The sequence below is a fragment of the Dipodomys merriami genome, unplaced genomic scaffold (assembly GCF_024711535.1).
Source record: "Dipodomys merriami isolate MVZ:Mamm:240054 unplaced genomic scaffold, mDipMer1.0.p SCAF_11, whole genome shotgun sequence".
Classification (NCBI taxonomy): domain Eukaryota; kingdom Metazoa; phylum Chordata; class Mammalia; order Rodentia; family Heteromyidae; genus Dipodomys; species Dipodomys merriami.
Window position 1 is genome coordinate 44,913,669 of NW_027202382.1, and position 12,936 is coordinate 44,926,604.

Below are 12,936 nucleotides of genomic sequence, written 5' to 3' on the forward strand. Positions count from 1 at the left end.
ATTTCAAAAGATTGTGTATCTCAGATGCATAGTAGCAATTGTGATTACTTGGTGAATGTAATACCAGCCAAGTACAGATGTGAGGAGAGAATTATTTTTTAAGTTCCTTATATGCACATTTATTTACTATTAACAATCATACGAATGCATAAAAATCTCCTTTTATTACTGTCCAAACACTTGAAAAACAGAAAAATAAATCAGTCATCTTCCCTAATTATTACCTAACACCTAAACTACCCAGTATAGTTTCCATGTCTTCAAATGATTATTTCACCTCTCCTAGACTTTAGCAAACAAATTACTGACATTGAGTTAGGAAGAGATCCATCCACAGGACCAAATTAAAAACAAAAACTTGTAGGTGGGGATGGGAGGGAAAAACTGGGAGAGATGGAAAGGCGGGATGACAGTGTCCCCAAAAATGTACTCTTTATGCCCCACTTATGTAACTGTAGTAGCTCTGTACATCACATTTATAGCAACAACAAAAGTTAAAGAAAGAAAGAAAAAACCAAAACCAGACAACTGGATCACAGGATACATAGGATTTTCAAAATTCTTGGCATATAAAATCAGCGTCTTGTAGTATTCAGGAGCTTTAGCCACAGGCTATATTTAATTATCAGCAAGTGATCGACAGGTGTCAATCACTAGTACTCTTTGCCCTTCTCAGCCCCTAATCTTACATTTTCTGAAGCTCCCCATTCTTAGACAGAAACTACAAGTACATCTGAGTGGCTTTTCTTTAGTTGGAGAAGATCTCTGGTCTGCCAGCTTTCTTCTCCTCTGCCTATGGTCAATCCATCTGTGCCATTCTGGGCCAGCCTTTCTGGTCTGCTGGGATATGCAGCATTCAGGGAGCTTGATACTGAGAAGAAAACTCAGAAATAGCTCCACCATGCTTTGTGAGAGTTCTGTGAGAGGATGATGAGGATGGTGAACCACGGGTCCAGACGTGGAGTTGTCCTCGTGGGATATCTGAGAGGACTCCTGGTGAGGTTCACAGAAACTTCTGTGGGGTCTTCTGGAAGCCTTGTATCTGCAAATCTTTTTTTTTTTTTTTGGTTGGTTGTGGGGCTTTAACTCTGGGCCTGGGCGCTGTCCCTGTGCTCTTCAGCTCAAGGCAAGTGCTCTACGGCTTGAGCCACAGCTCCACTTCTGGTTTTCTAGTGGTTTATTGGAGATCAGAGTCTCACGGCCTTTCCTGCCCAGGCTGGCTTTGAATTGTGATCTTCAGATCTCAGCCTCCTGAGTAGCTAGGATTGCAGGCATGAGCCACCGGTACCTGGCAAATATGTCTTTTAAGGGACAGATTTCAAGTGTGCCAGCTTGGTTTTCTGTTCCCGTACACTGTCTGGATCCCAGCCTTAGGAAAGGCTGCATGCCATAGCTGTTCGTAAGCCTTTTTTCTCTTCTTGTGCTAGGGCCTTGGGCCTTCAGCTCAGAGTTCTGGCCAAGGAGATATGGGAGGATGGTACTTGAGTGCAGAGTCAACCTCTGAAGGTCCATTACTAAGGATGTGAGGATTCTGGACTAGAAGGAAAGGGTTCTGCTAGGGAAATCAAGAACCATTAGTGTGGGTGCATCATCTCAAAGTCTTTAGCCCACACTTACCAGGACTGCCTTCAGCCTGCTGAGCAGTGGATGATGGGAAGTTTCTGGGGTGGAGATCACAGGATTAATGCAATATTGGGAAATCAAGGCAGATGATGTCAATGACTTTGTCAATGGTAATAAACTGCACTCTAGACTTTTTTTTCTGTTCACTCATAGATCTAACTAATATCTCCATATTGAATGTGGATTGTATGTCAGGCTGGATGCAGGTAGCTCACATCTATAATCCTAGCTGCTCAGGAGGCTGAGAGCTGAGGATCTTAGTTCAAATCCTGCCTGGGCAGAAAAAAAGTCCATGAGACTCTGAGCTCCAATAAATCAGCAAAAATAAAAGGCTGGAAGTATGGATCAAGTGGTAGAGTGCCTGCTAGCCATGAGGGAAATAAAGCTCAGCAAGAGGCACTAAGTTCAAATCCTAGTACTGGCAAAGAAGAAAAATAGGGGGGAGGGGAAGCAATTAGCCTAATTTCCCCTGTCTGTGAATTCAAAAAAGGGGAGAAAAATGGTGGGGATTGAAGCAGTTGCTACAAACTCACTATCACTTAAACACACCTACAACCAACCTCCCAAAAAAAACAATAAGGCCAAAACTCAAAAGTCTGGCTGTAGCTTGGTGTGCCTAGTGTCTGCTTAGCAGTATTGTGGTTAAGAATTATTATTTTTATTCTTTGGTTGGTTGTGGGCCCTGAACTCTGGGCCTGGGCACTGTCCCTCAGCTCTTCAACTCAAGGCTAGCACTCTACCACTTGAGCCACAGCGCCACTTCTGGCTTTTTCTGCTTATGTGGTGCTGAGGAATCGAACCCAGGGCCTCATGCTTGCAAGGAGGCAAGCACTCTACCACTGAGCCACCTTCCCAGCCCCAAGAATTATTTTTATAAACATCAAAGTTGACTCACTAAAGACAAGAAGCTGCAAAAATTGTACTGAATTTAAAGCAGGGAATCTAATGCTCTGTGGGGACCTCACTTCACTTATGAATGTGGGTGTGCTGGTCTTCCCTGCAGAGCCGAGGAAATTTAGGATTCTGCAGTGGGATTGCTGAGCCCTAGGCGCCCCCTGCTCCCTAAAGAACTGGGAATACATGTGTGTTCTAGGTAGGACTGCCAAAGAAGACAGCATCAGCTCTAAGCACGCACCTGCACATGCGTGCGTGCACGCGTGAGGGCACACATACACATACACACATACAGTCAAGACCAGCAGTCAGCATCATACAGTAATGAGGGTGAGATTCCCACACATACAGCAAGTCCCTGATTTAAACACTACTTAGTGTTCCCCATGAAAATGTACAACTTGTAGGTTCTGTGTTTTAGGTTAAAAAAATTAAGCCGGGGCTGGGAAGGTGGCTCAGTGGTAGAGCGCTTGCCTTGCATGCATGAGGCCCTGGGTTCGATTCCTCAGCACCACATAAGCAAAAAGAAAAAAGCCAGAAGTGTTGCTGTGGCTCAAGTGGTAGAGTGCTAGCCTTGAGCTGAAGAGCTGAGGGATAGCGCCCAGGCCCAGAATTCAGGCCTATGACCGGACCCCCCCCCCCAAAAAAAAAAAAAGCCAAAAAATGTCTATAGTAGCCAGGTGCTGGTGGCTCATGCCTGTAATCCTACTCAGAAGGCTGAGATCTGAGGATCACAGTTCAAAGCCAGCCTGGGCAGAAAAATCCATGAGACTCTTATCTCCAATTAAACTACCAGAAAATGAAGTGGTGCTGCGATTCAAAGTGGTAGAGCACTCGCCATGAGCAAAAGGGCTCAGAGACAGCACCCAAGCCCTGAGTTCAAGTTCCACAACCAACAAAAAAATTCTGTGCTTTATCCAGTTTTTTCCTTTGATCCCTAGGTGCTAATGGGGGTGCTAGGGGGTGTAGGAGCAATTACTCAGGGCCTGAGTACTGGGGTATGGGAGCAGTTACTCAGGGCCGCACCGCACCTAGGAGGTAACAAGGGGAGAGGGCCTTCTTCCCTGAAATTACCTTGGCCCTTGCAATGCAGGAGATGAAATTATTAAGTGTGGAGGAATGGAATTTAGGGTTTATTCTGTTAGAAAAACCATTCCTGAAGGTTCTCTTCCACTGGTGCAGAGGTTGGGGTAGGAGGGCCTTACTGTGTGTGTTGGAGACTGAACAGTCCAGGGGTCCTACTGAGCAGTACCAACTCTCGAAAGCTTTGCCGACTCCTTCGGGCCTTGGGGTGGTTGTTTTAAAATGAATGCAAGGGGCTGGGAAGGTGGCTCAGTAGTAGAGTGCTTGCCTTGCATGCATGAGGCCCTAGGTTCGATTCCTCAGTACCACAAACACAGAAAAAGCCAAAAGTGGCACTATGGCTCAAGTGGTAGAGTGCTAACCTTGAGCTGAAGAGCTGAGGGACAGCGCCCAGGCCCAGAGTTCAGGCCCCATGACTGACAACTAAAATGAATACAAGGGCAGGCCCATTCCCAAGATGGGTGGTGGTCCTCAGGGGAAAAAGTCTGGGGCCCTCAAAATCCACACAGAGGAAAATCAGAACACATACACATGCCTTTTTTTTTTTTTTTTTTGATGGTCATGGGACTTGAACTCGGGGCCTGGGTGCTGTCCCTCAGCTCTTCAGCTCAAGGCAAGCACTCTACCACTTGAGCCACAGCACCACTTCCAGTTTTCTGAATGGTTTATTGGAGATAAGAATCTCACAGACAAAGCCGGGCGCTGGTGGCTAACGCCTGTAATCCTAGCTACTCAGGAGGCTGAGATCTGAGGATCGCGGTTCAAAGCCAGCCCGGGCAGGAGAGACTGTGAGACTCCTATCTCCAATAAACCACCAGAAAACCGGAAGTGGCGCTGTAGCTCAAGTGGTAGAGCGCTCGCCTTGAGCTGAAGAGCTGAGGGACAGCGCTCAGGCCCAGAGTTCAAGCCCCACGACCGACAAAAAAAAAAAAAAAAAAGAATCTCACAGACATTTCCTGCCCGGGCTGGCTTTGAACCACGATCCTCAGATCTCAGCCTTCTGAGTAGCTAGGGTTACAGGCATGAGCCATCAGTGCCCAGCGGTTATTGTAGATTCTTTAAGTGGTGTTTGGGTTTACTTCATAATGCACCTCAGTTGTCAAATACAGTTTAGGGCAGATTGGCCGGTTGGGAAGAGCCCTTCTGAATCCCTTCATTTCACCAGTGCTCCTAAGCACAATCCAAGAAAGGAGGGAACTTCAGGGACAAAGTAGTGAATTATTTGACCCCTTGACATCAGAGCTGCTGGTAATGTCCAGCTGGAATCTACCTCTAGGCACAGCATGGGAGACTTTTATTCCAGAATAGAAGAGACTGTTAATGATCTCCACAGTAAACAGTGTAAGGATGACCTCAGAAGAGTGGGCAGTGGAGGCAAAAAGCTGGTAGGGAGGGCAGGATGTCAGCAAGGGGAGGACCGGTGTCCCAGCCAGCTATGGCCCAGTAGGGATGAGCAGGGAGGGCAGTACGAGAGTTCATCCAGGAGAGGCAAAGGCCAGGCACCAGTAGGTACCTAGAGGGAAGATGATCCCCAGAAAGAACATGGTTCTCTGAGAAGGCTGGGGTGCCAGTGCCACACTGACTCCTTACGAGCCCTAAGCTACACTGTACATCTAAGTGTTACAAAACAAGACGTTTGGGCTGGTTTTGTTTTTGTTTTTTGTTCTAGTTGCAGGATTTGAACTCAGAGCCTGGGTGTGCTGTCCTTGAGCTTTGTGCTCAAGGTTAGCACTCTGCCACTTGAGTCACAGCTCCACTTCTGGCCTTCACCTCCGCACCTGCAGTTTATTGAGGATAAGAATCTCACAGATTTGTCCTGTCTAGGCTGACTTAAACTACGATCCTCAGATCTCAGCCTCCAGAGTTGCTAGGATTACAGGCATGAACACCGACACCCAGCTTCTGTTCTGTATTTTAAGCAATGGCAAAAGACATTTGAAGATGGGCATTGTCCATTTCTGATTAAATCCATGTTAAATGAATGACCTAAAAAAGCTTACACCAGCCGGGCGCTGGTGGCTCACGCCTGTAATCCTAGCTACTCAGGAGGCTGAGATCTGAGGATCGCAGTTCAAAGCCAGCCCGGGCAGGAGAGACCGTGAGACTCCTATCTCCAATAAACCACCAGAAAACCGGAAGTGGCTCTGTAGCTCAAGTGGTAGAGCACTCGCCTTGAGCTGAAGAGCTGAGGGACAGCGCCCAGGCCTAGAGTTCAAGCCCCATGGCCGACAAAAAAAAAAAAAGCTTACACCATCTGGAAACAGTAGTTACTACCTGAGACTGAAAATGCTCAGTGTGTCCCGCAAGATGTGGTAGAACCCTTCAAAAGTAAAACCCCTTTCTGACACGCAGATGTCAAATGAAATTACTTTGGAATATATACTCTTGCAAACAACCTTCCTTTGCTCCTGAAAGGACAACTGAAGTCTACTCAGTTCTTCCCTTTTCATCATCATGTTCTTTCCTTGTCTTCTAGAAGCCCTCCAGCGGCCAGTAGCGTCTGACTTTGAGCCCCAAGGCCTGAGTGAAGCCGCGCGCTGGAACTCCAAGGAAAACCTTCTTGCGGGGCCCAGCGAAAATGACCCCAACCTTTTCGTGGCACTGTATGATTTTGTGGCCAGTGGAGATAACACTCTAAGCATAACCAAAGGTAAAGGGAATGTGGGGGAGTCGCCAAAGACAGAAGTTGGGGAGTGGGCTTCCCTCTGCCCACTGAGAGAGCAGCTTTACAGTTTGGAATGCAGAAACACTGAGAAAGCAGCAGCATCTGTGCAGCAGTCCCTTACACACCAGCTTGCCATGTTCAGCTGCAGAGGAAACCCAGACCTAATGCAGGAGACAGACTTGTCTTCCTGAGAAAGCCGCTTCCCCCCCCCTCCCCGCCACCCCAGTTTCCATCCTGTAGAAGCAGATCACTCGAGTAGACATAATAGACTACAAACCTGAGGCTTCGCCCTCATCCGGACACTCAGCACAAACAGGAAGTCCCGTGTGGGAGTGAGCATGCATTCTTGGACGCTTGTAAATGTGTGCATTTAAATGTGTGTATTTATGTCCACTTGGGCAAAGGACACTAGACTGGGGAATTTGGAGATGGTTAGTAATCACACAGAAGCAAATGAGAAGTAAGGAAGCTGGCTTCTAAGCTGATGTGTCCAATTGGGTTCTTTTCTGCTCAGGTGAAAAGCTCCGGGTCCTAGGCTACAATCACAATGGGGAATGGTGTGAAGCCCAAACCAAAAATGGTCAAGGATGGGTCCCCAGCAACTACATCACCCCAGTCAACAGCCTGGAGAAGCACTCCTGGTACCACGGGCCCGTGTCCCGCAACGCTGCCGAGTATCTGCTGAGCAGCGGGATCAACGGCAGCTTCCTGGTGCGGGAAAGCGAGAGCAGTCCTGGCCAGCGGTCCATCTCGCTGAGATACGAAGGGAGGGTGTACCACTACAGGATCAACACTGCTTCTGATGGCAAGGTGGGGAGCCGATGGGTGGGGGCGGCCAGGACAGCTGGGTGGTCAGTCCTGCTGCCCAGCTGATAGGTCATTCCACTGCCCTCTGGTAGGCCTTGATTGAGGAGCAGGAGCCTTTGTTGGTTTTAGACACACTTCTTACACTAAGACTTATTTATTTGTTTATTTACCTACTGTTGTTATTATAAAGGTGAGGTACAGAGGGGTTACAGTCACATAAGTCAGGTAAAGAGTACATTTCCTTTTGGACAGTGTTACCCCTTCCCTCTCTGTTTTGTCCTCCCATCCCTACCCACAAGTTAATATAATTCATTTTCAATGTAGTATCTAGTACCACAGCTGCATTTGTTCACCCTTTGAAGACTGTTCTTTCTTAAGAAATCTCTGAGCCAGGTGTTGATGGCTCACACCTGTTGTCCTAGCTACTCAGGAGGCTGAGATCTGAGGATCGCAGTTCAAAGCCAGCCTATGCAGGAAAGTTCATGAGACTCTTTTTTTTTTTTTTTTTTGGGGGGGGGGGTCCGGTCGTGGGGCCTGAACTCTGGGCCTGGGCGCTGTCCCTCAGCTCTTCAGCTCAAGGCTAGTGCTCTACCCCTTGAGCCACAGCTCTACTTCCGGCTTTTTTTCTTTTTGCTTATGTGGTGCTGAGGAATCGAACCCAGGGCCTCAGGTATGCAAGGCAAGCGCTCTACCACTGAGCCACCTTCCCAGCCCTAGTTTGTGAGACTCTTATCTCCAATAAACCACCCAGAAAACCAGAAGTGGCGCTATGGCTCAGGTGGTAGAACACTCGCCTTGAGCTGAAGAGCTGAGGGACAGCGCCCGGGCCCAGAGTTCAAGCCCCATGCGGGATTAAAAAAAAAAAAAAACACAGAAAGAAATCTCTGATAGTAATTCATCCTCAATGAGAAAAAAGTTCAAAAACAGGCCATTAAGTCTAGCCTATAGCCTTCTTCCTACAGATATATAATTTGTGTGTGTGTGTATGTGTGTACACATGCACACGAGTTTTGATTAAAGTGGTACCATGTGACACTGGTACACTTAGGATTTCCCGCTGCATTTTTGTAAAGGAGTTGGCAAACATGCTTTTTAGTCTTTATACAATCTGTATGAGTCAGCAAAGGGGAGGAATCCATGTGTCTCAGCCACAGCACCTTGTAGTCCATCTCTAAACCTCGCCCGGGTCCCCTGCAGAGGCACTGATGGAGTCTGCCTTTCTGTGTTAGGAAGGGAAGCTTCGTGGGTAAAGCAGCCTGGCTGGGCCAGGCAGTGGGCAAACGCCCGGATTGTCAGGAAGGCCCAGGCAGTAAGGCAGCTTAAGAAATAAGATGTTGCCAGGTGCTGATGGCTGACGCCTGTAATACTGGCTACTCTGGAGGCTGAGATCTGAGAATCGAGGTTGAAAGCCAGCCCAGGGAAAGAAAGTCCGTGAGACTCTTCAAATAATCACCAGAAAAGCTGAAAGTGGAGCTTGTGGCTCAAGTGGTAGTGTACTAACCTTGAGCAGAACAGCTAAGGGACAGTGCCAGGCCAAGTTCAAGCCCCAGGACCAGCACCAAAACATAAAAATTTAAAAAAAAAAAGAATTTGTAGTACATACATTTGGTTTAAAAACTATCATTGGACAAAATGAATCCTAGTGAAAAGCCATTGTTTTCTAAGTCAGTTCTGCCCAGCCACAGCCCCTGTGAGCAGGGCCTCTGCTGTGTGTGTGTGTGTGTGTGTGTGTGTGTGTGTGTGTGTGTGTGTGTCTGTGTGTCTGTGTGTGTGTCTGTGTCTGTGTGTGTCTGTCTGTGTCTGTGTGTGTCTGTCTGTGTGTGTGTGTCTGTGTGTGTGTGTGTCTGTGTGTGTGTGTGTCTGTGTGTGTGTGTCTGTGTGTGTGTGTTCTGTGTCTCTGTGTGTGTGTGTGCGTGTGTCTGTCTGTCTGTCTGTCTGTCTGTGTGTGTGTCTATCTTCACAGAGGCTGGGCTGACACACTCCCCACTGGCCTGCCCCTCCTTCCCCACCTGATAGTGTTTGAGGAATGTATGTATAGTGTTACACCTGAGGTCTCCTCCTGTTCATGCTTGTGGCCATAGATGGGCCATCTTTTTTTTATTATTTGTGCAAAGGGGCTACAAATGAACATCTCCAGTTATGTGTCCTGTTCTGTTTGATCAGAGTCACTCTTCCCAGCGTTCTTCCTGCTCAATGGCGTGGCTTCAGTCTAAACAAACAACGTTGTTATTACAAACAATGCTGTTACTACAAATAATGCTATTACAAGGGTCCTCCAAACTTAAAAAAAATTCTGAAGCCACTGCAGAACCACATTTTACTTCAGCACCCACTACTTACACAGACAAGGGCCAGACTTCCACAAGTCGTTCCTTATCTGCCTGAACCAGCGCTTCACCTTACCGTAGACTCCATCCCTATTCTGTTTCAGTTTTTCAAAGTCATAATGTGTTATGTCATAAACCTGCTAGTAGCTCCTGCCCTCTGGTTTGAACTACACATTTCTACCTCTTTGTTAATCTAAATACAGTGTAAATGTATGCAAGATACATTACTAGAGCTGATCTGAGGCTCTGCACATTTAGAATTTTGAAGATGTAGCAGCTCATGCCAGTCATTTTAGCAGTTCAGGAGGCAGAGATCAAAAGGATTGTAGTTCAAGGCTGTCTGGACAAAGTTCTTGAGATTCCCATCTTAACCAGTAAAAAGCTGAGTATGTTGGTACACGTGTGTCGTCCGGCTGTGCAGAAAGCAGTCCAGGCTGACCTGGGCATAAATGTAAGACCCCACTAAAAAAATAACATAAGCTAAAAAAAGGGCTGGAGGCATGTGTGGCTCAAGTGGTAAAGAACCGGCCCTGGCAAGCTCAAGGGCCTGGGTTCAAACCTTAGTACTGCCAAAAGAAAACAATGTGTAGATGTTGCCAAATCACACTGTAGACGACGCATTGATTGGTTCTCACCTGCCTGTGCCCCTCTCTGCACCACCAGCCTACCGACCTCATCATAGCCATGCAGGGATCACCCTTAGCCATCCAATCCATTTCTCCTTTGTCTTCAGATAGAAATATGCCCAGGGAGCTGGGGAGGTGGCTCAGTGGTAGAGCGCTTGCCTTGCATGCCTGAGGCCCTGGGTTTGATTCCTCAGCACCACATAAGCAAAAAGAAGAAAGCTGGAAGTGGCGCTGTGGCTCAAGTGGTGGAGTGCTAGCCTTGAGCTGAAGAGCTGAGGGATAGCGCCCAGGCCCAGAGTTCAGGCCCTACGACCGGATCCCCCCCCCCAAAAAAAAGAAAGAAATACACCCAGCCTGGGAAGGTGGCTCAGTGGTAGAGTGCCTGCCTAGCATGCATGAAGCCCTGGGTTCAATTCCTCAGTTCCATATACACAGAAAAGGCCAGAAGTGGTGTGGTTCAAGTGGGAGAGTGCTAGCCGTGAGCACAGAGAGGTTCAGTGACAGTGTACAGGCCCTGAGAGCTCAGCTCAAGCCCCAGAACTGGTGAGAGGGGAGGGTTGGAGGGGGAGAGGGAGAGAGAGAAATATGTCCAAGTCACCCATGTCCCTGGGCCTATTGATCCTCTTACTCCCTTCCAAGACATCTGTCCCTAGGCCAGGACCAAGCTTGAAAGGTGGCAGCCAGTCCCCTTCCTACTCTGTAGCCTTTCCCAGTGCCCTGCGCCCTGACCCATGCCATGTCTTTCTTTCAGTGTCACTTCCCTTCCTCACGTCTTTGCTTCAAGCCCTCTTGCCAGTGTCTGTGTGGCTTTTTGGCAGCTTTGGCACTGCTCTGGGGTGGAAGGGGGGACTAGAGGACCTTCTCCACTCAGTCCATGTTCTCCCAGAGGTACCGCGGGGTCTTCGCATTGTAGACAGGCTCTGAGAGTGCTGCCTTGATCACAAGTGAGAACGTGGGCGCAGGGCTCCTGGGCGACAAGTGGACAGACAGCTGCTTCCCCATCTGCTCCCTTGATCCAAGGATCCCTGGCAGGCGAGGGGGGGGTGGCGCTGGGCAGGATAATGGTGTTGTCCCGGGAGTTCAGTCAGCAGCCTCCAAACAGATGCAGGCGGGCATGATCCAGTTGAACAGCTCATTAGTTGGTCTAAAGTATGCTGTTGAGAGGGGGCAGCTCCTTCGTGTGGGATGCGTGGGTCGCACAGCTGAGGTGCAGCAGGCAGCCCTCCCATGGGGCTCTCCCCTCGTCCACCCCACTCTGCAAAGCAGCCGTCCCTGGGGGGTGGGGGCAGTCCTTCATGCTATGGGAACCTGTTTCCAGTGGGAGCCTGGTGTCCGGGTGGGCATGGCATGGGCCCGGCACTGATGACGCGTCCCACGGAGCTCAGGATGATCGGAAGGATAACATTTAAGACTACAAGAGGGACTGGCTGGGATTGAAGAGGCTCAGTTCTTGTTTTCACATCAGCTCCGCTTTAGATGACTGAATGTAGAAGACGGTGGGCCCCCCAGATTTCACCTGCTCCCACCCTCACCCCTTCCCTCGCTCTCCTGGCTCTCATTGGCCTTTCCTCTTGTGTTCCGAACTTTCTAGCCCCACATGTGGCCAAGTCAACCAGCCCAAGGGCTGACAGCTGTGGGCTTTGAGCTGGACTCCTGACAGGGCAAGCTAGAGCGAGCTGCCGCTGCTTCCGGCAGGCTCGCAGGACGTGGCGCCCCTCCTGTGCGTTCTCAGGCGTGTGCCCCCCGCTGCTGTTCCTGGCACCCCCGCCTAACGCATCCTCAGTTCTTGGCGTCTCGCCCTCCTGTGCGGCCACGTGCTATGCCGCGCACGTCGTTCCCAGGTGCAGTGAAGGGTTCGGGCTGGCGAGACACGGAGCAGGGCTCGGGTTTGGAGAGGTGGCAGAAAGGGCCAGCTGCACAGCCTGTGGGCTTGCTGGGGCTCGGCTGCCTGCCGGACACGGGTGCGTGCGCAGGCAGCCTGGGGACGCGCTCACTCGCTGCCTCTTGCCTCCGTGTGAAGGCTCGTGGCCAAGGCGGGACCCCACCTGCAGAGGCTGCGCAAGTCTGAGCCCCGCTCTGCCTTTGAGTGCATGGCCAGGGGGAGGGCCAGTGCTGGGGTTTCTTTTTCTGTCGGTCGTGAGGCTTGAACTCTGGGCCTGGGCGCTGTCCCTCAGCTCTTCAGCTCAAGGCGAATGCTCTGCCATTTGAGGCACAGTGCCACTTCTGGTTTTCTGAGTGGTTTACTGGAGATAAGAGTCTCAAGGCTTTCCTGCCCGGGCTGGCTTTGAACTGTGATCCTCAGATCTCAGCCTCCGGAGTAGCTAGGATTACAGTGTGAGCCACCAGCGCCTAGTGCTGGGGGTTTCTTTAACAACACTTGTCTTTGGGGTTCATGCATGACTGGCTGAGCGCCCTAGTGTTTACAGCTCTGTGTGTGTGTCCTAAGGACGTGCCGTTCTTTGCGCATGCCTCCCAGTCCTGATGAGCAAGTTCACGTGCAGGATGCTGCTCCAAACCCAGCCCCAGCCGGGAGAAAGCACCCGAGTGGGCTGTAGGCAGGACAGTGGGACACTGCCTGCTCAAGGAAGGGGGAGAGACTATTTCATGCATGGTGGTCTGTAAACTTTTGAAGGATGAATGCAGACCCGGGGCCTGTAAACTAAGTCATTGACAAAGTTGAAGTTTGCCCGGGCTGCGATCCTCCTTGTGACTCTGGCTGGCTGCTCGCCCGGCTGAGGGAGGCCAGAACAGATGCTGGTGAGCCTGGGCTCAAAGCGCTTGAGCCTGGGTTGGGTAGGGGGGTGCGCCTTGCTCCAGGGTGCGTGCGTGCGTGCGTGCGCATGTGTGCATGCACACACACATACACACACAGAGAGGGGTTGAGGGTGAATCCCATGGAGGCCTCTGTACA

At 49.9% G+C, this 12,936-nt stretch overlaps 1 protein-coding gene across 2 annotated transcripts in view; it reads left to right on the top strand.

Moving 5' to 3' along the window:
* Abl1 (ABL proto-oncogene 1, non-receptor tyrosine kinase) overlaps positions 1-12,936 on the top strand; it is a 120,017-nt gene that overhangs the window by 85,709 nt on the left and 21,372 nt on the right. For both annotated transcript variants that reach the window (XM_070014854.1, XM_070014855.1), the window contains exons 2-3: positions 6,077-6,250; positions 6,780-7,075. In XM_070014854.1, the coding sequence (XP_069870955.1) occupies positions 6,077-6,250; positions 6,780-7,075 (470 nt within the window). The remainder of the gene's footprint in view (positions 1-6,076; positions 6,251-6,779; positions 7,076-12,936) is intronic.